Source organism: Cherax quadricarinatus, chromosome 93, assembly GCF_038502225.1.
Source record: "Cherax quadricarinatus isolate ZL_2023a chromosome 93, ASM3850222v1, whole genome shotgun sequence".
In the NCBI taxonomy this organism is placed as follows: domain Eukaryota; kingdom Metazoa; phylum Arthropoda; class Malacostraca; order Decapoda; family Parastacidae; genus Cherax; species Cherax quadricarinatus.
In genome coordinates, this window is record NC_091384.1 from 8,757,439 (window position 1) to 8,781,157 (window position 23,719).

Below are 23,719 nucleotides of genomic sequence, written 5' to 3' on the forward strand. Positions count from 1 at the left end.
CTTGAATTAATACATTTATAGTCCCTCTTTTCCTGCTTGTACACGTATGTGTAGTGTGACCTAAGTGTAAGTAGAAGTAGCAAGACGTACCTGAAATCTTGCATGTTCATGAGACAGAAAAAAGGACACCAGCAATCCTACCATCATGTAAAACAATTACAGGCTTTCGTTTTACACTCACTTGGCAGGACGGTAGTACCTGTATATATATATATGTATATATATATATATATATATGTATATATATATATATATATATGGGGGGAAATAAATGGGATTAAATCTGGAGTATCTGATATATATATACACGGCGGTTGCTTTATTACCAGCCTACTACCTAGATATAAATATATATATATATATATATATATATATATATATATATATATATATATATATATATATATATATATACACGTGTGTGTGTGTGTGTGTGTGTAAATGTAGAAAGTTGAAAGTGAACATAGAAAAAAGTGAGGTGATGAGAGTATCAAATGATTTAGATAAAGAAAAATTGGATATCAAATTGGGGAGGAGGAGTATGGAAGAAGTGAATGTTTTCAGATATCTGGGAGTTGACGTGTCAGCGGATGGATTTATGAAGGATGAGGTTAATCATAGAATTGATGAAGGAAAAAAGGTGAGTGGTGCATTGAGGTATATGTGGAGGCAAAAAATGTTATCTATGGAGGCAAAGAAGGGAATTTATGAAAGTATAGTAGTACCAACACTCTTATATGAGTGTGAAGCTTGGGTGGTAAATGCTGCAGCAAGGAGGCGGTTGGAGGCAGTGGAGATGTCCTGTCTAAGAGCAATGTGTGGTGTAAATATTATTCAGAAAATTCGGAGTGTGGAAATTAGGAGAAGGTGTGGAGTTAATAAAAGTATTAGTCAGAGGGCTGAAGAGGGTTTGTTGAGGTGGTTTGGTCATTTAGAGAGAATGGATCAAAGTAGAATAACATGGAGAGCATATAAATCTGCAGGGGAAGGAAGGCGAGGTAGGGGTCGTCCTCGAAAAGGTTGGAGGGAGGGGGTAAAGGAGGTGTTGTGGGTGAGGGGTTTGGACTTCCAGCAAGCGTGCGTAAGCGTGTTAGATAGGAGTGAATGGAGACAAATGGTATTTGGGACCTGACGATCTGTTGGAATGTGAGCAGGGTAATATTTAGTGAAGGGATTCAGGGAAACCGGTTATTTTATATAACCGGACTCGAGTCCTGGAAATGGGAAGTACAATGCCTGCACTCTAAAGGAGGGGTTTGGGATATTGGCAGTTTGGAGAGATATATTGTGTATTTTTATACGTATATACTTCTAAACTGTTGTATTCTGGGCACCTCTGCAAAAACAGTGATTATGTGTGAGTGAGGTGAAAGTGTTGAATGATGAAAGTATTTTCTTTTTTGGGGATTTTCTTTCTCTTTGGGTCACCCTGCCTTGGTGGGAGATGGCCGACTTGTTGAAAAAAAAAATATATATATATATATTATATTTGATATACACATGTATTTTCTTTGCAGGAGCCTAATCTAAATCAAGCTTTAACTTTGACACTACTGGGAAAGTGCAACAGAAAGTCTTGTCCACGACCTCGTGCTCGCAACCCTAGAACTGGAGCTATACATGACTACTGTTCCCTGCGATGTGCTCAGCAGTCCAAGTACCTTCCAGAACCAGGTACCACTAGCTGCCTCTATGCTCAGTTCTGACCTGTAATTACTAACACTGTAAACCTGCAACCACTATGTTAACCTGTAACTATTGTGTTAACCTGTAACCATTGTGTTAACCTGTAACTAGCAACACTGTGTTAACCTGTAACTACTAACACTGTGTTAATCTGTAACTATTAACACTGTGTTAACCTGTAACTACTAAGACTGTGTTCAGCTCACTCAGAGAAGCTGTGAGTGGTAAATTATGTCATAGATATGAGAGAATGAGTGTGTGATGAGTGTGTACCATATAAAAACAAATCCAGCCCCAGGCAGTGCATAATGGGAAAAACATAACCGACCGTATGTATGGTTTAAAGTAGCGGCTTTGCCATGTAATTTTGGATGGTTTTTATAGTTTTATTTGCAGTTTCTTGATTTCATTCATTAGGATGGAAGATATATTACAGAAATAGAGATTTTAATTGGTTTCAAGACTGAAAGTAGCTTGAAATTGAGTTCAGCATAGTAAAAATATTTGTTTGTTATCAGTGTTCCAGAGGATGCTAATCACGTCACTTGTCTAATATGTGTCCAGCTGGCCAGTCTAATAAGTGTCCAGCTGGCCAGTCTAATAAGTGTCCAGCTGGCCAGTCTAATAAGTGTCCAGCTGGCCAGTCTAATAAGTGTCCAGCTGGCCAGTCTAATAAGTGTCCAGCTGGCCAGTCTAATATGTGTCCAGCTGGCCAGTCTAATGTGTGTCCAGCTGGCCAGTCTAATAAGTGTCCAGCTGGCCAGTCTAATAAGTGTCCAGCTGGCCAGTCTAATAAGTGTCCAGCTGGCCAGTCTAATAAGTGTCCAGCTGGCCAGTCTAATAAGTGTCCAGCTGGCCAGTCTAATAAGTGTCCAGCTGGCCAGTCTAATAAGTGTCCAGCTGGCCAGTCTAATATGTGTCCAGCTGGCCAGTCTAATAAGTGTCCAGCTGGCCAGTCTAATATGTGTCCACTTGGTCAGTCTAATATGTGTCCAGCTGGCCAGTCTAATATGTGTCCAGCTGGCCAGTCTAATATGTGTCCAGCTGGCCAGTCTAATATGTGTCCAGCTGGCCAGTCTAATATGTGTCCAGCTGGTCAGTCTAATATGTGTCCAGCTGGTCAGTCTAATATGTGTCCAGCTGGCCAGTCTAATAAGTGTCCAGCTGGCCAGTCTAATATGTGTCCAGCTGGCCAGTCTAATAAGTGTCCAGCTGGTCAGTCTAATATGTGTCCAGCTGGCCAGTCTAATAAGTGTCCAGCTGGTCAGTCTAATAAGTGTCCAGCTGGCCAGTCTAATATGTGTCCAGCTGGTCAGTCTAATAAGTGTCCAGCTGGCCAGTCTAATATGTGTCCAGCTGGTCAGTCTAATAAGTGTCCAGCTGGCCAGTCTAATAAGTGTCCAGCTGGCCAGTCTAATATGTGTCCAGCTGGTCAGTCTAATAAGTGTCCAGCTGGCCAGTCTAATATGTGTCCAGCTGGTCAGTCTAATATGTGTCCAGCTGGTCAGTCTAATAAGTGTCCAGCTGGCCAGTCTAATACGTGTCCAGCTGGTCAGTCTAATAAGTGTCCAGCTGGTCAGTCTAATAAGTGTCCAGCTGGCCAGTCTAATAAGTGTCCAGCTGGTCAGTCTAATAAGTGTCCAGCTGGCCAGTCTAATATGTGTCCAGCTGGCCAGTCTAATATGTGTCCAGCTGGCCAGTCTAATATGTGTCCAGCTGGCCAGTCTAATATGTGTCCAGCTGGCCAGTCTAATATGTGTCCAGCTGGCCAGTTTAATAAGTGTCCAGCTGGCCAGTCTAATAAGTGTCCAGCTGGCCAGTCTAATAAGTGTCCAGCTGGTCAGTCTAATAAGTGTCCAGCTGGTCAGTCTAATAAGTGTCCAGCTGGCCAGTCTAATAAGTGTCCAGCTGGCCAGTCTAATGTGTGTCCAGCTGGCCAGTCTAATAAGTGTCCAGCTGGCCAGTCTAATGTGTGTCCAGCTGGCCAGTCTAATAAGTGTCCAGCTGGCCAGTCTAATGTGTGTCCAGCTGGCCAGTCTAATGTGTGTCCAGCTGGCCAGTCTAATAAGTGTCCAGCTGGTCAGTCTAATAAGTGTCCAGCTGGCCAGTCTAATAAGTGTCCAGCTGGCCAGTCTAATAAGTGTCCAGCTGGCCAGTCTAATATGTGTCCAGCTGGTCAGTCTAATAAGTGTCCAGCTGGCCAGTCTAATAAGTGTCCAGCTGGCCAGTCTAATGTGTGTCCAGCTGGCCAGTCTAATAAGTGTCCAGCTGGCCAGTCTAATGTGTGTCCAGCTGGCCAGTCTAATAAGTGTCCAGCTGGCCAGTCTAATAAGTGTCCAGCTGGCCAGTCTAATAAGTGTCCAGCTGGTCAGTCTAATAAGTGTCCAGCTGGCCAGTCTAATAAGTGTCCAGCTGGCCAGTCTAATATGTGTTTACTACTGTTCTAACATTCTTTATTCAGTTATTACAATGATACAGTTTTCTGCATAACAGTGAATCTATTTTTTGTGTGTGAATAAAGATTCAAAATGGAAAGTAAGTGTAATATAGGAGAAGCCTGGGGAGGCCTGGGGAGGCCTGGGGATGTAACTAATGAACAGAAGAACTGTTGTTTTAGTGCCAGCAATGTCTACGTTCTATATTCTAGACTCTTATCTAATTGGTATTTTTTTTATTTTGTGTGAAATAGGCCAAATTACTGATCACTTTATTGGATAGTTGTAACAGTTAAATGGGCAGTATCTTGTTCAGTCGATATAATGGAAGGCATACCAGAGAAATAGCTAAGAGTTTGGTTGACTGGAACAGTGGAACTGGCTTATAATAGCACTCAGAATGGGTGAAATTGCCAGTGTGTAAATTGCCCCAGTCTTGCTACTTCTACTTATACTTAGGTCACACTACATTTGCATGTACAGGTCCGCCATCACAAATCCGGCAATCAGTTATTCGGTTCCTTCAGTTATTCGGCTCTAATTTTGACTAGCATAATTTCAAATTTCCAGGGTCGCCACACCAACCTGCTGGTACTGTTTGGTGGCGCTACTTGCTGCATAAGTCATTCCAATTTCTTTTTCTCCATTTATTGTTTTAGCCTGCTTACTTTTAGCCCTAGCCATCATTCCAATGAATAAAAGAAATGCTTCTCATTATGTAAAGCACCTACACACTTTATTACCCATTAAAGATAAGGTGGCTTTGAAGCCACTGTCCGTTGCCATGAGCTCAGTCTCATGAAGCAGGAGAATATGCTTTATTATTATGCTAATATCAACACTACAGCTTATTTGCCTATCATAATTGATCTAATATGACATAAGAAACAATATAAATAACATAAAACATGTTAAATACTCCAGAATGAATAATATTTGGCATAATACCGAGCAGTTCGACGGAGGTATGAAGAGGGTATGGTAAACAAATATCATTCTCCTATCCTTGTCTTGGTGGCTTATATTAGAAAAAACGGAGTATAGCACGGGCTAACTGTGATATACACTCGTACTCCACCATAAACATGAAACAAAAAAGTTATTCTCTCTCTATAGATTATCACACATAGCAGCATATGTGTAGAGAACCTAGGATAACGCCAAAAAAGTCAACGTGGCTTATTTTTAGTACCTGGCTTGGGTTAGCCATATATGATTTTTGGTAAATATTCGATTCCAAGCCAGGGTAGAAACATTAGGTGTGTTTCTTTACACTTGTTGTCTATGTTTATCCATCAGTAAATGGGTACCTGGGTGTTAGTCGACTAGTGTGGGTGTTATCCTAGGACACTGACCTAATTTTCTTGAAGTACTCAGCATAACAAGTGCCTTTCTATACAGTAGTATGTCACTGATGTCAGCTAGGCCTGTATACCTTGCACATGTATGTGTAGTAAATAAAGATATTATTATTATTTTTTTTTTTAACAAGTCGGCCATCTACCACTGAGGCAGGGTGACCCAAAAAAGAAAGAAAATCCCCAAAAAGAAAATACAGTGGATCCCCGCTTAACGATCACCTCCCAATGCGACCAATTATGTAAGTGTATTTATGTAAGTGCGTTTGTACGTGTATGTTTGGGTTTCTGAAATGGAGTAATCTACTTCACAATATTCCTTATGGGAACAAATTCGGTCAGTAATGGCACCTGAACATACTTCTGGAATGAAAAAATATCGTTAACCGGGGGTCCACTGTACTTTCATCATTCAACACTTTCACCACACTCACACATTATCACTGTTTTTGAAGAGGTGCTCAGAATACAACAGTTTAGAAGCATACACATATAAAGATACACAACATATCCCTCCAAACTGCCAGTATCCCAAACCCCTCCTTTAAAGTGCAGGCATTGTACTTCCCATTTCCAGGACTCAAATCTGACTATATGAAAATAACCGGTTTCCCTGAATCCCTTCACTAAATATTACCCTGCTCACACTCCAACAGATCGTCAGGTCCCAAGTACCATTTGTCTCCATTCACTCCTATCTAACACGCTCATGCACGCTTGCTGGAAGTCCAAGCCCCTTGCCCACAAAACCTCCTTTACCCCCTCTCTCCAACCCTTTCGAGGACGACCCCTACCCCGCATTCCTTCCCCTATAGATTTATATGCTTTCCATGTCATTCTGCTTTGATCCATTCTCTCTAAATGACCAAACCACCTCAACAACCCCTCTTCTGCCCTCTGACTAATACTCTTATTAACTCCACACCTTCTCCTAATTTCCACATTCCGAATTTTCTGCATAATATTTACACCACACATTGCCCTTAAACAGGACATCTCCACTGCCTCCAACCATCTCCTCGTAAGAGTGTTGGTACTACTATACTTTCATACATTCCCTTCTTTGCCTCCATAGATAACGTTTTTTGACTCCACATATACCTCAACGCACCACTCGCCTTTTTTCCCTCATCAATTCTATGATTAACCTCATCCTTCATAAATCCATCCACCGACACGTCAACTCCCAAGTATCTGAAAACATTCACTTCATCCATACTCCTCTTCCCCAATTTGATATCCAATTTTTCTTTATCTAAATCATTTGATACCCTCATCACCTTACTCTTTTCTATGTTCACTTTCAACTTTCTACCTTTACACACATTCTCAAACTCATCCACTAACCTTTGCAATTTTTCTTTAGAATCTCCCATAAGCACAGCATCATCAGCAAAAAGTAACTGTGTCAATTCCCATTTTGAATTTGATTCCCCATAATTTAATCCCACCTCTTTCCCGAACACACTAGCATTTACTTCTTTTACAACCCCATCTATAAATATATTAAACAACCATGGTGACATTACACATTCCTGTCTAAGACCTACTTTTACCGGGAAGTAATCTCCCTCTCTTCTACACACCCTAACCTGAGCCTCACTATCCTCATAAAAGCTCTTTACAGCATTTAGTAACTTACCACCTATTCCATATACTTGCAACATCTGCCACATTGCTCCTCTATCCACTCTATCATATGCCTTTTCTAAATCCATAAATGCAATAAAAACTTCCCTACCTTTATCTAAATACTGTTCACATGTATGCTTAAATGTAAACACTTGATCTACACATCCCCTACCCACTCTGAAGCCTCCCTGCTCATCCGCAATCCTACATTCTGTCTTACCTCTAATTCTTTCAATTATAACCCTACCGTATACTTTTCCTGGTATACTCAGTAAACTTATTCCTCTATAATTTTTACAATCTCTTTTGTCCCCTTTCCCTTTATATAAAGGGACTATACATGCTCTCCGCCAATCCCTAGGTACCTTCCCCTCTTTCATACATTTATTAAACAAAAGTACCAACCACTCCAACACTATATCCCCCCCTGCTTTTAACATTTATGTCATGATCCCATCAGTTCCAGCTGCTTTACCCCCTTTCATTCTACGTAATGCCTCACATACCTTCACCACACTTACATTCTGCTCTTCTTCACTCCTAAAAGATGGTATACCTCCCTGGCCAGTGCATGAAATTACCGCCTCCCTTTCTTCCTCAACATTTAAAAGTTCCTCAAAATATTCTCGCCATCTACCTAATACCTCCCTCTCCCCATCTACTAACTCCCCTACTCTGTTTTTAACTGACAAATCCATACTTTCCCTAGGCTTTCTTAACTTGTTTAACTCACTCCAAAATTTTTTCTTATTTTCATTAAAATTTCTTGACAGTGCCTCTCCCACTCTATCATCTGCTCTCCTTTTGCACTCTCTCACCACTCTCTTCACTTTTCTTTTACTCTCCATATACTCTGCTCTTCTTATAACACTTCTGCTTTGTAAAAACCTCTCATAAGCTACCTTTTTCTCTTTTATCACACCCTTTACTTCATCATTCCACCAATCACTCCTCTTTCCTCCTGCCCCCACCCTCCTATAACCACAAACTTCTGCCCCACATTCTAATACTGCATTTTTAAAACTATTCCAACCCTCTTCAACCCCCCCCACTACTCATCTTTGCACTAGCCCACCTTTCTGCCAATAGTCGCTTATCTCTCTCCCGAACTTCCTCCTCCCTTAGTTCATACACTTTCACCTCCCTCTTACTTGTTGCCACCTTCCTCTTTTCCCATCTACCTCATACTCTAACTGTAGCTACAACTAGATAATGATCTGATATATCAGTTGCCCCTCTATAAACATGTACATCCTGGAGGCTACCCCATCAACCTTTTATCCACCAATACATAATCTTAACAAACTACTTTCATTACGTGCTACATCATACCTTGTATATTTATTTACCCTCTTTTTCATAAAATATGTATTACTTATTACCAAATTTCTTTCTACACATAGCTCAATTAAAGGCTCCCCATTTACATTTACCCCTGGCACCCCAAATTTACCTTCTACTCCCTCCATAACATTTTTACCCACTTTAGCATTGAAATCCCCAACCACCATTACTCTCACACTTGATTCAAAACTCCCCATGCATTCACTCAACATTTCCCAGAATCTCTCTCTCTCCTCTACACTTCTCTCTTCTCCAGGTGCATACACACTTACTATAACCCAATTTTCACATCCAATCTTTATTTTACTCCACGTAATCCTTGAATTTATACATTTGTAGTCCCTCTTTTCCTGGCATAACTTATCCTTCAACATTATTGCTACTCCTTTAGCTCTAACTCTATTTGAAACCCCTGACCTAATCCCATTTATTCCTCTCCATTGAAACTCTCCCACCCCCTTCAGCTTTGTTTCACTTAAAGCCAGGACATCCAGTTTCTTCTCATTCATAACATCCACAATCATCTCTTTCTTATAATTTGCACAACATCCACGCACATTCAGACTTCCCACTTTGACAATTTTCTTCTTATTCTTTTTAGTAATCTTTACAGGAAAAGGGGTTACTAGCAAATTGTTCCTGGCATTTTAGTTGACTTTTACAACACGCATGGCTTACGGAGGAAAGATTCTTATTCCTCTTTTCATAGGTTGACTCGCGAGTCGTAGTTCGTCCGGGACGCGTACCCACGGCGTGAGCCGGGGCGGCAGCCAGTCTGGCATTGTTTACCAGTGAGCGAAGGTCCCCTCACGTGCTCCAGCGAAATATTTCCCCTACAGATTTATATGCTCTCCATGTTATTCTACTTTGATCCATTCTCTCTAAATGACCAAACCACCTCAACAAACCCTCTTCAGCCCTTTGACTAATACTTTTATTAACTCCACACCTTCTCCTAATTTCCACACTCTGAATTTTCTACATAATATTTACACCACACATTGCTCTTAGACAGGACATCTCCACTGCCTCCAACTGCCTCCTTGCTGCAGCATTTACAACCCAAGCTTCACACCCATATAAGAGTGTTGGTACTACTATACTTTCATACATTCCCTTCTTTGCCTCCATAGATAACATTTTTTGCCTCCACATATACCTCAATGCACCACTCACCTTTTTTCCTTCATCAATTCTATGATTAACCTCATCCTTCATAAATCCATCCGCTGACACGTCAACTTCCAAATATCTGAAAACATTCACTTCTTCCATACTCCTCCTCCCCAATTTGATATCCAATTTTTCTTTATCTAAATCATTTGATACTCTCATCACCTTACTCTTTTCTATGTTCACTTTCAACTTTCTACCTTTACACACATTCCCAAATTCGTCCACTAACCTTTGCAATTTTTCTTTAGAATCTCCCATAAGCACAGTATCATCGGCAAAAAGTAACTGTGTCAATTCCCATTTTGTATTTAATTCCCCATAATTTAATCCCACCCCTCTCCCGAACACCCTAGCATTTACTTCTTTTACAACCCTATCTATAAATATATTAAACAACCATAGTGACATTACACATCCCTGTCTAAGACCTACTTTTACTGGGAAGTAGTCTCCCTCTCTTCTACACACCCTAACCTGAGCCTCACTACCTCATAAAAACTCTTTACGGCAATTAGTAACTTACCACCTATTCCATATACTTGCAACATCTGCCACTTTGCTCCCCTATCCACTATATCATATGCCTTTTCTGAATCCATAAATGCAATAAAAACTTCCCTACCTTTATCTAAATACTGCTCACATGTATGCTTCAATGTAAACACTTGATCAGTAAACTTATTCCTTTATAATTTTTACAATCTCTTTTGTCCCCCTTCCCTTTATATAAAGGGACTATACACGCTTTCCGCCAATCCCTAGGTACCTTCCCCTCTTTCATACATTTATTAAACAAAAATACCAACCACTCCAACAGTATGTCCCACCCTGCTTTTAACATTTCTGTCATGATCCCGTCAGTTCCAGCTGCTTTAGCCCCTTTCATTCTACGTAGTGCCTCACGCACCTCCCCCACACTCACATCCTGCTCTTCTTCACTCCTAAAAGATGATATACCTCCCTGGCCAGTGCATGAAATTACCGCCTCCCTTTCTTCATCGACATTTAAAAGTTCCTCAAAATATTCTCGCCATCTACTAACTCCCCTTCTCTGTTTTTAACTAATAAATCCATTTGTTCCCTAGGCTTTCTTAACTTGTTTAACTCCAAAATTTTCTCTTATTTTCATTAAAATTCTTTGACAATACCTCTCCCACTCTATCATCTGCTCTCCTTTTGCACTCTCTCACCACTGTCTTCACCTTTCTTTTACTCTCCATATACTCTGCTCTTCCTATAACACTTCTGCTTTGTAAATACCTCTCATAAGCTACCTTTTTCTCTTTTATCACACCCTTTACTTCATCATTCCACCAATCACTCCTCTTTTCCCCTGCACCCACCCTCCTATAACTACAAACTTCTGCCCCACATTCTAATACTGCATTTTTAAAACTATTCCAACCCTCTTCAACTCCCCCACTACTCATACCTGCACCAGTCCACCTTTCTGCCAATAGTTGCTTATATTTCACCCGAACTTCCTCCTCCCTTAGTTTATACACTTTCACCTCCCTCTTACTTTTTTGCCATTTTCCTCTTATCCCATCTACCTCTTACTCTAACTGTAGCTACAACTAGATAATGATCCGATATATCAGTTGCCCCTCTATCAATGTGTACATCCTGGAGCCTACCCATCAACCTTTTATCCACCAATACATAATCTAACAAACTACTTTCATTACGTGCTACATCATACCTTGTACAGTGGACCCCCGCATAGCGAACGCCTTGCATAGCGAACAATCCGCATAGCGAACGCTTTGTTCACTAAAATTTTGCCCCGCATAGTGGACAAAAACCCGCTCAGCGAACTTCGTTCGAGACGCGTCCAATCTGAGCCCTCACCCAGCCTCACATGTGCCGCCCGTCCCATTGTTTACCAGCCAGCCTCCGCGGTAACATTCAAGCATACACTCGGAATATTTCGTATTATTACAGTGTTTTCGGTGCTGTTTGTGGAAAATAAGTGACCATGGGCCCCAAGAAAGCTTCTAGTGCCAACCCTACACCTCAAAGGGTAAGAATACCCATAGAAATGAAGAAAGAGATCATTGATAAGTATGAAAGTGGAGTACGTATCACCGACCTGGTCAGGTTGTACAAGAAACCAAAATCAACCATCGCTTCTATTGTGGGCAAGAAAACGGCAATCAAGGAAGCTGTTGTTGCCAAAGGTTTAACTGTGTTTTCGAAACAAAGATCGCAAGTGATGGAAGATGTTGAGAGACTCTTATTGGTGTGGATAAATGAAAAACAGCTAGCAGGAGATAGCGTCTCTCAAGCGATCATATGTGAAAAGGCTAGGAAGTTGCATGACGATTTAATTAAAAAAAATGCCTGCAACTAGTGATGATGTGAGTGAATTTAAGGCCAGCAAAGGTTGGTTTGAGAGATTTAAGAAGCGTAGTGGCATCCATAGTGTGATACGGCATGGTGAGGCTGCCAGTTCGGACCACAAAGCGGCTGAAAAATATGTGCAGGAATTCAAGGAGTACATAGAAACTGAAGGACTGGAACCTGAACAAGTGTTTAATTGTGATGAAACAGGCCTGTTCTGGAAGAAAATGCCAAGCAGGACCTACATTACTCAGGAGGAAAAGGCACTCCCAGGACATAAGCCTATGAAAGACAGGCTTACTTTGTTGATGTGTGCCAATGCTAGTGGTGATTGCAAAGTTAAGCCTTTATTAGTGTATCACTCTGAAACTCCCAGAGCGTTCAGGCAAAAGAATGTCCTCAAGGATAATTTGTGTGTGCTGTGGAGGGCAAACAGTAAGGCATGGGTCACTAGGGAATTTTTCTATAACTGGTTACACCATGCATTTGCCCCCAATGTGAAAGATTACCTAACTGAAAAGAAATTAGACCTTAAGTGCCTCCTGGTGTTAGACAATGCCCCTGGTCATCCTACAGACGTGGCAGAGCGACTTTATGGGGACATGAGCTTCATTAAGGTGAAGTTTTTGCCTCCTAATACCACTCCTCTCCTGCAGCCCATGGACCAGCAGGTCATTTCCAACTTCAAGAAACTGTACACAAAAGCTCTGTTTCAAAAGTGCTTTGAAGTGACCACAGACACTCGATTGACTCTAAAAGAGTTTTGGAAGGATCACTTTAATATCCTCAATTGTGTAAACCTTATAGGTAAGGCTTGGGAGGGAGTGACTAAGAGAACCTTGAACTCTGCTTGGAAGAAACTGTGGCCAGAATGTGTAGACAAAAGGGATTTTGAAGGGTTTGAGGCTAACCCTGAGAGGAGTAGTATACCAGTTGAGGAATCAATTGTGGAATTGGGGAAGTCCTTGGGGTTGGAGGTTAGTGGGGAGGATGTGGAAGAGTTGGTGGAGGAGGACAATGAAGAACTAACCACTGATGAGCTGATAGATCAACTTCAAGAGCAAGAGGCCAGACCTGGGGAAACTGGTTCAAAGGAGGGGAGAGAGAAATTGAAGGAATTGCCTACTTCAAAGATTAAGGAAATGTGTACAAAATGGCTTGAAGTGCAAACCTTTTTTGATGAAAATCACCCTCACACAGCTATTGCAAGCCGTGCTGGTGACTGTTACAATGACACTGTTGTGAACCACTTTAGACAAATCATAAAGGAACGAGAGGTACAGGCCACTATGGACAGATATGTTGTGCGAAAGAAGTCCAGTGACTCTGAAGCTGGTCCTAGTGGCATTAAAAGAAGAAGGGAAGTAACCCCAGAAAAGGACTTGCTACCTCAAGTCCTAATGGAAGGGGATTCCCCTTCTAAACACTAACACACTCTCTCCCCTCCTCCCATCCCATCAATCATCACCAGATCTTCAATAAAAGTAAGTGTCATGTAATTGTGCATGCCTTTTTCAGTTTGTGTGTACTAAAATTAACATTTTTTTGTGGTAAAAAAAATTTTTTTTCATACTTTTGGGTGTCTTGCACGGATTAATTTTATTTCCATTATTTCTTATGGGGAAAATTAATTCGCATAGCGAACATTTCGCATAACGACCAGCCCTCTTGCACGGATTAAGTTCGCTATGCGGGGGTCCACTGTATATTTATTTATCCTCTTTTTCATAAAATATGTATTACTTATTACCAAACCTCTTTCTACACATAGCTCAATTAAAGGCTCCCCATTTTCATTTACCCCTGGCACCCCAGATTTACCTACTACTCCCTCCACAATATTTTTTCTCACTTTAGTATTAAAATCCCCAACCACAAGTACTCTCACACTTGGTTCAAAACTCCCCACGCAATTACTCAACATTTCCCAAAATCTCTCTCTCTCCTCTATACTTTTCTCTTCCCCAGGTGCATAAATGCTTACAATAACCCACTTCTCGCATCCATCCTTTATTTTACTCCACATAATCCTTGAATTAATACATTTATAGTTCCTCTTTTCCTGCCATAGCTTATCCTTCAACATTATTGCTCCTCCTTCTTTAGCTCTAACTCTATTAGAAACCCCTGGCCTAAACCCATAAATTCCTCTCCACTGAAACTCACCCAACCCCTTCAGCTTTGTTTCACTTTGTTACACCCCTCTGGGTTTTCTTCTATTTTCTTACTAGTTTTTTTTTTTTCAGCAAACCAGCCGTATCCCACCGAGGCAGGGTGGCCCAAAAAGGAAAACAAAAGTTTCTCTTTTCAAATTTAGTAATTTATACAGGAGAAGGGCTTACTAGCCCCTTGCTCCCGGCATTTTAATCGCCTCTTACAACACGCATGGCTTACGGAGGAAGAATTTTGTTCCACCTTCCCATGGAGACAAGAGGAAATAAGCAAGAACAAGAACTAGAAAATAGCAGAAAACCCAGAGGGGTGTGTATATATATATGCTTGTACATGTATGTGTAGTGTGACCTAAGTGTAAGTAGAAGTAGCAAGATGTACCTGAAATCTTGCATGTTTATGAGACAGAAAAAAAAGGACAACAGCAATCTTACCATCATGTAAAACAATTACAAGCTTTCGTTTTACACTCACTTGGCAGAACGGTAGTACCTCCCTAGGTAGTAGGTTTACCAACCTACTACCTAGGTTACTAATTCTTGTTCTTGTTTATTTGGTCTTCTCTCCATGGGGAAGTGGAACAGAATTCTTCCTTCGTAAGCCATGCGTGTCGTAAGAGGAGACTAAAATGCCGGGAGCAAGGAGCTAGTAACCCCTTCTCCTGTATACATTACTAAAGTTAAAAAAATAAACTTTTGTTTTTCTTTTTGGGTCACCCTTCCTTGGTGGGATACTGCCAGTTTGTTGAAAGAAGAAGAGTTAAACTATGTATGATAATTGTACTTGTGTACCTGTACCCAAAGAAAGGTAACACTGCTCTTCTATAACAGGTGATAGCGAGACTGTTAAATCACTATAACACTGTTACAGCAGGTGATGGCGAGACTGTTATATTGCTATAACATTGTTACAACAGGTGATGGTGAGAGAGCATCATGGGAAGGCTGTGACTCCAGCATGGAGTTGCTCATTGCTCTGGAAATGTCGAGACTACAAATGATTGAAGATGAAGCCAGGAGGAGACTGTCCTGGCTACAAGAACACTCCAGGGAGCAAGGCTGGGACTCTACCATTGACCCAACCACTCTACAAGGTGATAGTAATTACTGTAGTTACTGTAACTGTAGTCACTCTACAAGGTGATAGTAATTACTGTAGTTACTGTAACTAGTCACTCTACAAGGTGATAGTAGTAACTGTAGTTACTGTATTCTAGTATTCTCCCAAACTTATCATTCTACAGTCCTTGTAGCAGTTCTGCCCTGGCTCACAAGATGATTTATTTGTTCTTTTTTTGCAAGTTGAGAGCTTAGCAGGTTTTCCTTAATGTTCTTGTTCCTCTAATGGTCTAAGATACTAGGTTTATTGTCTGTATTACACACCACATACCCAACTTGTGGGCAGTTACCAGTATATTACATACACATAATGGATCCAGGGACTGTACCTCAGTGTTACAGAGGAATATAATGGGTCCAGGGACTGTACCACAACATTACAGAGGCACATAATGGGTCCAGGGATGTACCTCAGTATTTCAGAGGTACATAATGGGTCCAAGGACTGTACCACAACATTACAGAGGTACATAATACGTCCAAGGACTGTACCTCAACATTACGGAGAATTGCAACATCCTCACTCATCCTTCAGAATACAGGCACTGTACTTTCCACCTCCAGAACTGTAATATCCTCACCCAGCCTTCAGAGTACAGACACTTTACTTCCCACCTCTATATATTTGTCTAATGTCCTTTTAAAGCTAGTCAAGGCCTTAGCCTTTATGACTTTACTTGGTAGATTGTTCCACTCATCAACAACTTTATATATGAATGGTACACAATACCAGCAAGATGAAAATTAGACATGTGCAACATCTGGGTATCTTTATTGTAGAGGTTTTGCCATCCAGTGGCTCAATACAAATTCAAGGACATAATTGGAAAACAGTGGAACTGTATACAAAAGATGAGGTAATCAGTCCCTCAGCCTTGGCGTTGGTGTGAAGAGCACCATAGTTGTGAAGAATCTGGAGCACAGGCAAGAATACTGGTGCTTATATACTGATGTCAGGTGGAAAGGGATGGGTAGCAGACGAAGGCATTGTCACTGTTAGGCAGGATTCCCCAGTGGAAGTAGGTCATACCCAAGGGATGGGTTAGTAGTTGTGAAGAAAGTTGTGGAGATGTCCTCTGGACCAAGATTCCATGATGTTGCAGTGTCTGAGAGGTTGTACATGAATGGTATACAATACCATCAGACACTGTAACATCGTGGAATCTTGGTTCAGAGGACATCTCCACAACCTTCTTCACAACTACTAACCTGTCCCTCAGGTATGACCTACTTTCACTGGGAAATCCCACCTACCAGTGACATCTGCTACCCATCCCTTTCCACTTGATGTATGTAAGTACCAGCATTCTTGCCTGTGCTCCAGATTCATCACGACTACGGTGCTTTTCACATCAACGCCAAGGCTGAGGGACTGATTACCTCGTCTTTTGTATATAGTTCCACTGTTTTCCAATTATGTCCTTGAATTTGTATTGATAAAGCCACTGGATGGTGAAACGTCTGCAATGAAGATACCCAGGTGTTGCACATGTGTCTAACTTTCATCAACAACTTTGAACCAGTACTAACCTACATTCTAATATTCAGAAATCTATAATATTTTCCTGATATCTTAGTAATGGTGATAGTTTTCCTAGGGTGCAGTGGAGTCGGTGGAGCCGGAGCAACGCTTGCCACCAACATTTTAGGCTACGATGTTTCGTACGGTGGAAGTCGGGTGGGGGTGGGCCAGGCCGAGGCTTCGGCCTGGCCCCGGCCAGACATAACTGAGGGAGCGACCTCGTATCAACCAACCAGTGCTGAAATTGCAGTGGATTATTTTCTCAAGAAGTTAGCCAATAAGGAGATCAGCTTAAGGTATATTTTATTATGTTGTTAATGGTAAATAATAGATATTTCCAACTTAGAATGGGTTCTTGGGAATGTAACCCCATCATAAGTCAAGAACTAGCTATACAGTAGTCCTCCTGTATCCACGGGGGATATGTTCCAAAACCTACCGTGGATATCTGAAACGTGGATAATAGTGAACTCTATATACAAGTCATTTTTTGTTTACATACATACCTATGATAGTTTAAGTGGTAAATTAAGCAAAATAAGTCTATAATTGTCACATTTTCACTGATAGGAAGCACTTTGGAGGTCCTCTTAGGCTTTGAAGAATTACTAGCATAACTGTTTTTGCACTTTGGGGGCCATTATTAAAACAAAGCGTTATTTTTGGAATACAGTAAACCATAAATAACAAACTGTGGATATGGGAGTTCTACTGTACAAATAATGTAATCTACATGTAATAAAATATTGTTAAGACACACAATAGATTTTCTTGGCAATAATTAAGACTTGGTGGTAGTTTGTATAATTACAGTTGTTGTTTAATTGATTATGTTGTTGTTGCTTCAGGAACCTCAATGTGGACAAAGACTGGGAGAGGAAGGCAGATAAGAATCTTCTTTGTTTCCCTAAAGTTGCCAATGAAGTTGAAGATGGACATTTCGAGTATGGAGATCTGCATGAAAATGGTCATCTGTTGATCTCTGGTCACTCCACTGACTTGCGGAGAGATCTCCGTAGGTCCCAGTCGCTGGGCGATTTAAAGAACTCGGAGGAACCGGAGTGCATGATTGACTCTGATCATGTTCATCAGGATCATCCAGAAGAGACGGCTCGACTCCGATTAGCCAAACCTAAACAGGAGAGCATAGACATGGAGTCAGAGAGTGGAGATGTGGAAAACACTGACCCAGGAGCTGCATCCGAGATTATTGGAGATATGGACTCCCCTATGATGGATATGGAAGTGCGTGGAATTTTGAGTCAGTTAGACAATCCATTAGATGAGCAGTGTGGAGGAAGTGATGTTAGTCTGGACTTAGACCCAGTCTTCCAACACGAACCTTCTTTTCAGTTGATAGTTGATGAAGGAACTGATAAAGATGAAAGTAATTCCACGGAACAGAGCAGCAGCGCTCCGTCTAATGTTAAGGGACTCAGAATTCACATTTCCCATTCCTCAAAACTTGAAAATCAGAGTTCAAATGAATATGAATCAGAGACAGGTATACCAAATTCGCCGACGTTGTATATAAGTGGAGTGTCAATTTGTCGGTCTCCTGAGCCTCGTTCTCCCAAGCTTCAGCACAAGGAAACACGATCTCCGAGTTTGACGCTTCCGCTCTGCTGCACGCCAGAGCCCAGGTCTCGCATTGATGGCCGTCTGGACACTTCGCCTCTGCCAATATACAGTCGTTCTCGCTCTTCGTCACTGGTAGTGCCCAGTTCTGCAACTCTCTCGCCTCGAATCTCTGCCCGACCCAGTGGAACTTGCCTTCACCTGTCCTCGCTGTCTCTCCAGGCTACGAGGGCGACCTCACCATTCCTCCTTGGTGAACTGCGAGTCTCTCGTTCAGCATCGGAGCCGGAGAAGGGACGACTAGTGTTCCAGTTTCCCAAGTCTCCCACAGATGGAGCTCTGAGCTCTGTCTTGCATGTTGAGGAGTCCAACCTGAGCTCCGACGACTTCCACGAGGCTCTGTTTTTGGGCAAGTCGCCCAAACCATCGAAAAGAAAAAAGTCAAAGAAAGAGAGAAACAAAGATGCGAAAGACAGGAGTAAAAGTGAGAAGGATGTGAAAGAGAGAAATAAAGAAGGGAAACAAAAAGATAAGTGTAAGGAAAATGGTAAAGAAGTAAAGGAAAGAAAAGAGAGTAAAGACAAGAGAAAGGGTAAGGAACTTATTTCAACGGTATGATCTTTATTGAGATTCTGAAGCACAGTTTTATTGCTGAGAGAGAGAGAGAGAGGAGGTAGTAAAGCAGGTACAATAAAACTATCCCAAATATATTAGCTTTTATAAATAAAGTTTTATGCAAAATATACAGAAAAATATCTTTATCAGTAAAGTAAGTGATAAGAATTTTATATAACTAATAAAAAACAGGCCTTCACATATATTACAGAAAATAGCCTTATCAATACAGTGATGAGAATTTTGTATAACAAGACTAGGCCTACAGATATATTACAGAAAATAGCCTTATCAATGAAGTGATAAGAATTTTATATATAAGACTAGGCCTACAGGTATATTAAGGTTTTGATATCACTGCTTAAAGGAGAGATTTTGTAGTGGTGTGTTGGGACAGACTAGAGGAGCACCGCAGGAAACCTGTACCTTGCTCCGGGCATTATTGTCACCCTACCTGTGATACTGTAGTTATGTACGGCTCTGGCTTTCAATGTGTTCTTTTATCTTAAAAATTATGTCTGTGATCATTCTTTTGGTTATTTGTAAAGTTCGTCGAAGATCAACTTTGTCTATCTTAGAGTTTTTAAGACCGTAAATGTACTTTTTAAGAATGTTCATTGTAATTTTTATGATAGGATTGAATGTTTTTCTGTGAGACCAACTTAGCATTCTTAATAAGACGTAGATAGGATTTTTGTAATGTTTATATAAAACACTTCTATACGAGTTTAACTGTGTGAGGGAAATGTGTTGTGCGTGGCTGGTTTACTGTGAGTGTGTGTGAGAGAGAGTGTCATGGATTCTGACATTCACTTTGTCACTCATGTGTAAAATATATGTTGCTGGTACAGTCACTAGTATAATCTGGTACAGTCTATTACAGTCACTAGTATAGTCTGTTACAGTCACTAGTACAATCTGGTACAGTCAACACTAGTATAGTTTGGTACATTCAACACTAGTACAGTCTGCTACAGTCAACACTAGTACAGACTGGCACAGTCACTAGTACAGTCTGGTACACTCACTAGTCTACTGCAGTCACAAGTACCATCTGGTAAAGTCATTCAACACTAGTACAGTTTGGTACACTCACTAGTACAGTCTTCTACAGTCAACACTAGTACAGACTGGTATAGTCACTAGTATAGTCTGGTACAGTTGCTCAACACTAGTACAGTCTGGTACAGTCACTGCTACAGTCTGGTGCAGTTGCTCAACACTAGTACAATCACTAGTACAGTCTGGAACAGTCACTGGTACAGTCTGGTATATTCATTAGTACAGTGTTACGGTCATTAGTACAGTCTGGTACAGTTATTAGTACTCTGGTACAGTCATTAGTACAATCTGGTACAGTCACTAGTGTAGTCACTAGTACAGTCTGGTGCAGTCACTGTCTTATTAGGTAATTTTAATGTTCATCATTACCTCAGTGTGTGTTTGGGGGTGTAGGGTGTGTGTGTGTATGGGGTGGGGGTGTGTGGTGAATGTGGGGGTTTGGAGTGTGTGTGGGAGGGTCTCACTGTGACTCGTGGCAACCAATTAAAGGTTTTATTCACTTCTTTTCCATGTTTTAAATACTGGTACTCCCACACATTTTGACCCTCACACTCAGTTTCTCTCACATTGATCTCTCAGTTTGCTCCTCGTCAGCTGCACTCGACTTTACCTGGTCTGTACTCCCAGGTATCCTTGCTCTCTGGGCAGCCCATGTTGGCAGTTTGAATGGTTGAATTGGGCCCTTAATGCCACTCAAACCATTTTTAGTGAGGAACCTTCTTTGTTCTTACCTAATGATCTATTACAACTATTTTTGACTTTGGTTTTTACTGTGGCTTCACATTGAATTCCTCAAACCTTGACTAGGCACTCTCAGAAATGAATACCTTGTGCTTATGCAGTATGATTGGAACATGCTGCATGGGACCAATATCACTACAATAGAACCACAGAGAGACTAAGTGGACGAGAACTGTTACCTGAGGTATCATCTGAGAAGCTAAATGCACTTGTTGGTGGGATTGTGTTTCTACCATTACCTGTGCTTCCTCCTCGAGTAGTTTGGAAAAAAGTACGGAAATTGAGTGGCAAATACTCTCCAGGCGCTGCTCCTGCTCTTAGGGTTGCTGGTGTCAGTATTGCAAATCCTGTTGAAGTTGTCACAGCAATTGGAAATCATCTTGTTCGTATCTCTCGGGGGTTCCATTTATCCCCCTTGTTTCTTTCCACCAAGTCTGCCAGAGAGTTACTGCCTTTAGGCTTTTCAGCTACCAGAGAAGAGTCTGACACTGTGCCTTTTACACTTCCAGAACTTGAGTCAACACTTTCCACTTGCTGACCGTCAGCAGCTGGACCTGATGGCTTTCATATTAGTAGTCCTCTTATGTCTTTTTAATCTTATTTGGTCGCAAGTTCTTCTCCAGCTGTGGAAAACTGTTGTTGTTCTGCCCCTTTCATAAACCAGGTATTTTGGGCTATGATACCTCACACTATCATCCCATTGCTCTTACCAGTGCAGTTTGCAAGGTGATGGAATGTCTGGTAAATAGACCTTTGGTGTGGTATTTAGAGACGCACAATAGTCTTTCCACTCGTCAATTTGGTTTTTGTAAGGGCCACTACACTATCGACCCCTTTTTCCAGTTATATACCTATATTCGCAATGCCTTTGCTAGTAACCACTTGGTTATCACAGTCGTTTTTGATCTTGAAAGAGCATACGACACTACTTGGAGATATATCATCTTAGCCCAGGCTCATCCTTGGGGCTACCTAGGGCCTCTGGGGCAATCTGCAACTTTTCCCTAAAAACTTCTTGTCTGAAAGACATTTCCATGTCTGGGTTAATGATCTGCTGTCCCCTGACTATATCCAGGCTGTTTCTCCTTGCCATAAATGATCTAGCATCTGTTCTCCCATCTAATATTTGGTCATCACTATGTTGATGACTCTGCTACAGCTTGTGCAGGCACTGACTGTTGCCTGGTAGCAGCTGCTCTCCAGAATGTTTCCCATTGGGGTGCTACTCATGGGTTTAAATTTTCTGGCACTAGAACACACCAAATTACTTTCACAAGACGTTCTGTTGTCTTTGATACTCCATTGTACCTGTATGGCTTACGTATCTCTGAACGTGATACGGTCACATTTCTTGGTCTTCTGTTTGATTGCTGGTTGTCCTGGAAACCTCACATTACCTTCCTGAGAGCAACTTGCCATAGCCGGCCGAAGCTCCTTAAAACCCTCAGTCATCTTTCATGAGGGTGGATTGTTGAACTCTTTAGACTTCATTGAGCTATATATGTATCGAAACTAAGACTTTGGCAACCAGATATATTCTGCAGCCTCTCCTGAAACTCTTTCTAAACTTGATCCTATCCATCATTAGGAATTATGTTCATGTGTAGGTACTTTTTGTTCCTCCCATCAAGAGCCTGTATGCAGAGGTGGATTGCCATGATGCTCATTGTCTTCACTATATTGTCTGCTCTCATGATCTTCACAATTCTACTGCATATAGGATAGTAATGGATGCTAGTAGAGGTCTATTATTTGTTTGTCACCCGTTTACTCTGCCCCTTTTCTCTTCATCTTCACTCGCTCTTGGCCTCTCTTCAATTGCCCCCTTTATATGATCATCTAGCATCTAACTTTTCCCTTCCTCCTTAGGAGGTTCCGACAGTCAAGTCTGTTCTTCACCACTGCCATGTGTGAAAAGCCCAAATACCTACAGTTGCTTCTTGCTCCCTTTTTCTACACCACTGATGGTTCTAAATCCTCTGACAGTGTTGAATTTGCAGCAGTGTTCCTGCACAGTGTAGTGCAAGGTCACTTATTAGACTCAGCTAGCATTTTTACAGCTGAATTGTATGCAATTGTCATAGCAATTATCCATATTGTGTCTAGGCCTGCCTCAACATTTGTGGTAGTCTTAGACTCCTTTAGTGCTTTGCAAGCTATCAAAAACTTTAATTTGCTTCATTCCCTAGTTCTTCATATACAACTTTGGTTGGGCCACATTTCTAGCAAAAACACTGAAATCGTTTTCTGCTGAGTCCTGGTCATGTTGATGTTCAGGGCAACGAACAGGCAGACTCTGCTGCGTGGTCAGCGGTACGTGACCTTCACTTTTCATATAGAGGTATTTAATACTCAGACTGGTTTGCTGTAATCTCTAGCTGCCTCCTTTGAAGGCAGCTAGAGATTACATTGGCAACAACATTGGTCTCGGTTGATTAATGACAAATTATATTCTATCAATCCGAGTTTAGGACCCTGGTCTTCCTCTTATCATCTGTGTTGTGGTTGGGAGACTATGTTCTCCTGTCCAGGCATTGGGCACAAGTCTTACTCATGGGTATCTCCTGGAGAGATGCCTAGTTCCACTCTGAGAATTGTCAGGTTCCAGTTTCAGTTTGTCCATATTGTATTGGACTGTCCTGTTTACCAGCGGACACAGAATTTACCTCTGACATCGTCACCGCTCTAATACCCTCACTTGATCTTCCCTCCACGCTGATGGCTCCACCTTTGACACAGACTCCCTCTTTGACAGCAGCCAATTTATTACACAAACTTTGATAATACTACTTCCTTTAGCATTCCTCACAGACCTTACTGACTCTACCTCTGTTATCCTCTCTGGCCTCGCTCATCTATAAACAAGTAGCACACCATGCAAGGCGGCACTCTGTCACCTGTCAGGGTTTAGCGCTTGATTTTGATTATAATAATGTT

At 41.4% G+C, this 23,719-nt stretch overlaps 1 protein-coding gene across 2 annotated transcripts in view; it reads left to right on the forward strand.

Moving 5' to 3' along the window:
• The window catches only part of LOC128703391 (ankyrin repeat and IBR domain-containing protein 1), a 119,495-nt gene extending 100,459 nt beyond the window's left edge, over positions 1-19,036 (forward strand). For both annotated transcript variants that reach the window (XM_053798026.2, XM_070104668.1), the window contains 4 exons: positions 1,518-1,674; positions 15,063-15,239; positions 16,863-17,082; positions 17,635-19,036. In XM_053798026.2, coding sequence (XP_053654001.2) covers positions 1,518-1,674; positions 15,063-15,239; positions 16,863-17,082; positions 17,635-18,982 — 1,902 coding nt within the window. In that variant the 3' untranslated portion in view covers positions 18,983-19,036. The remainder of the gene's footprint in view (positions 1-1,517; positions 1,675-15,062; positions 15,240-16,862; positions 17,083-17,634) is intronic.
• The last annotated feature ends 4,683 nt before the right edge of the window (positions 19,037-23,719 follow it).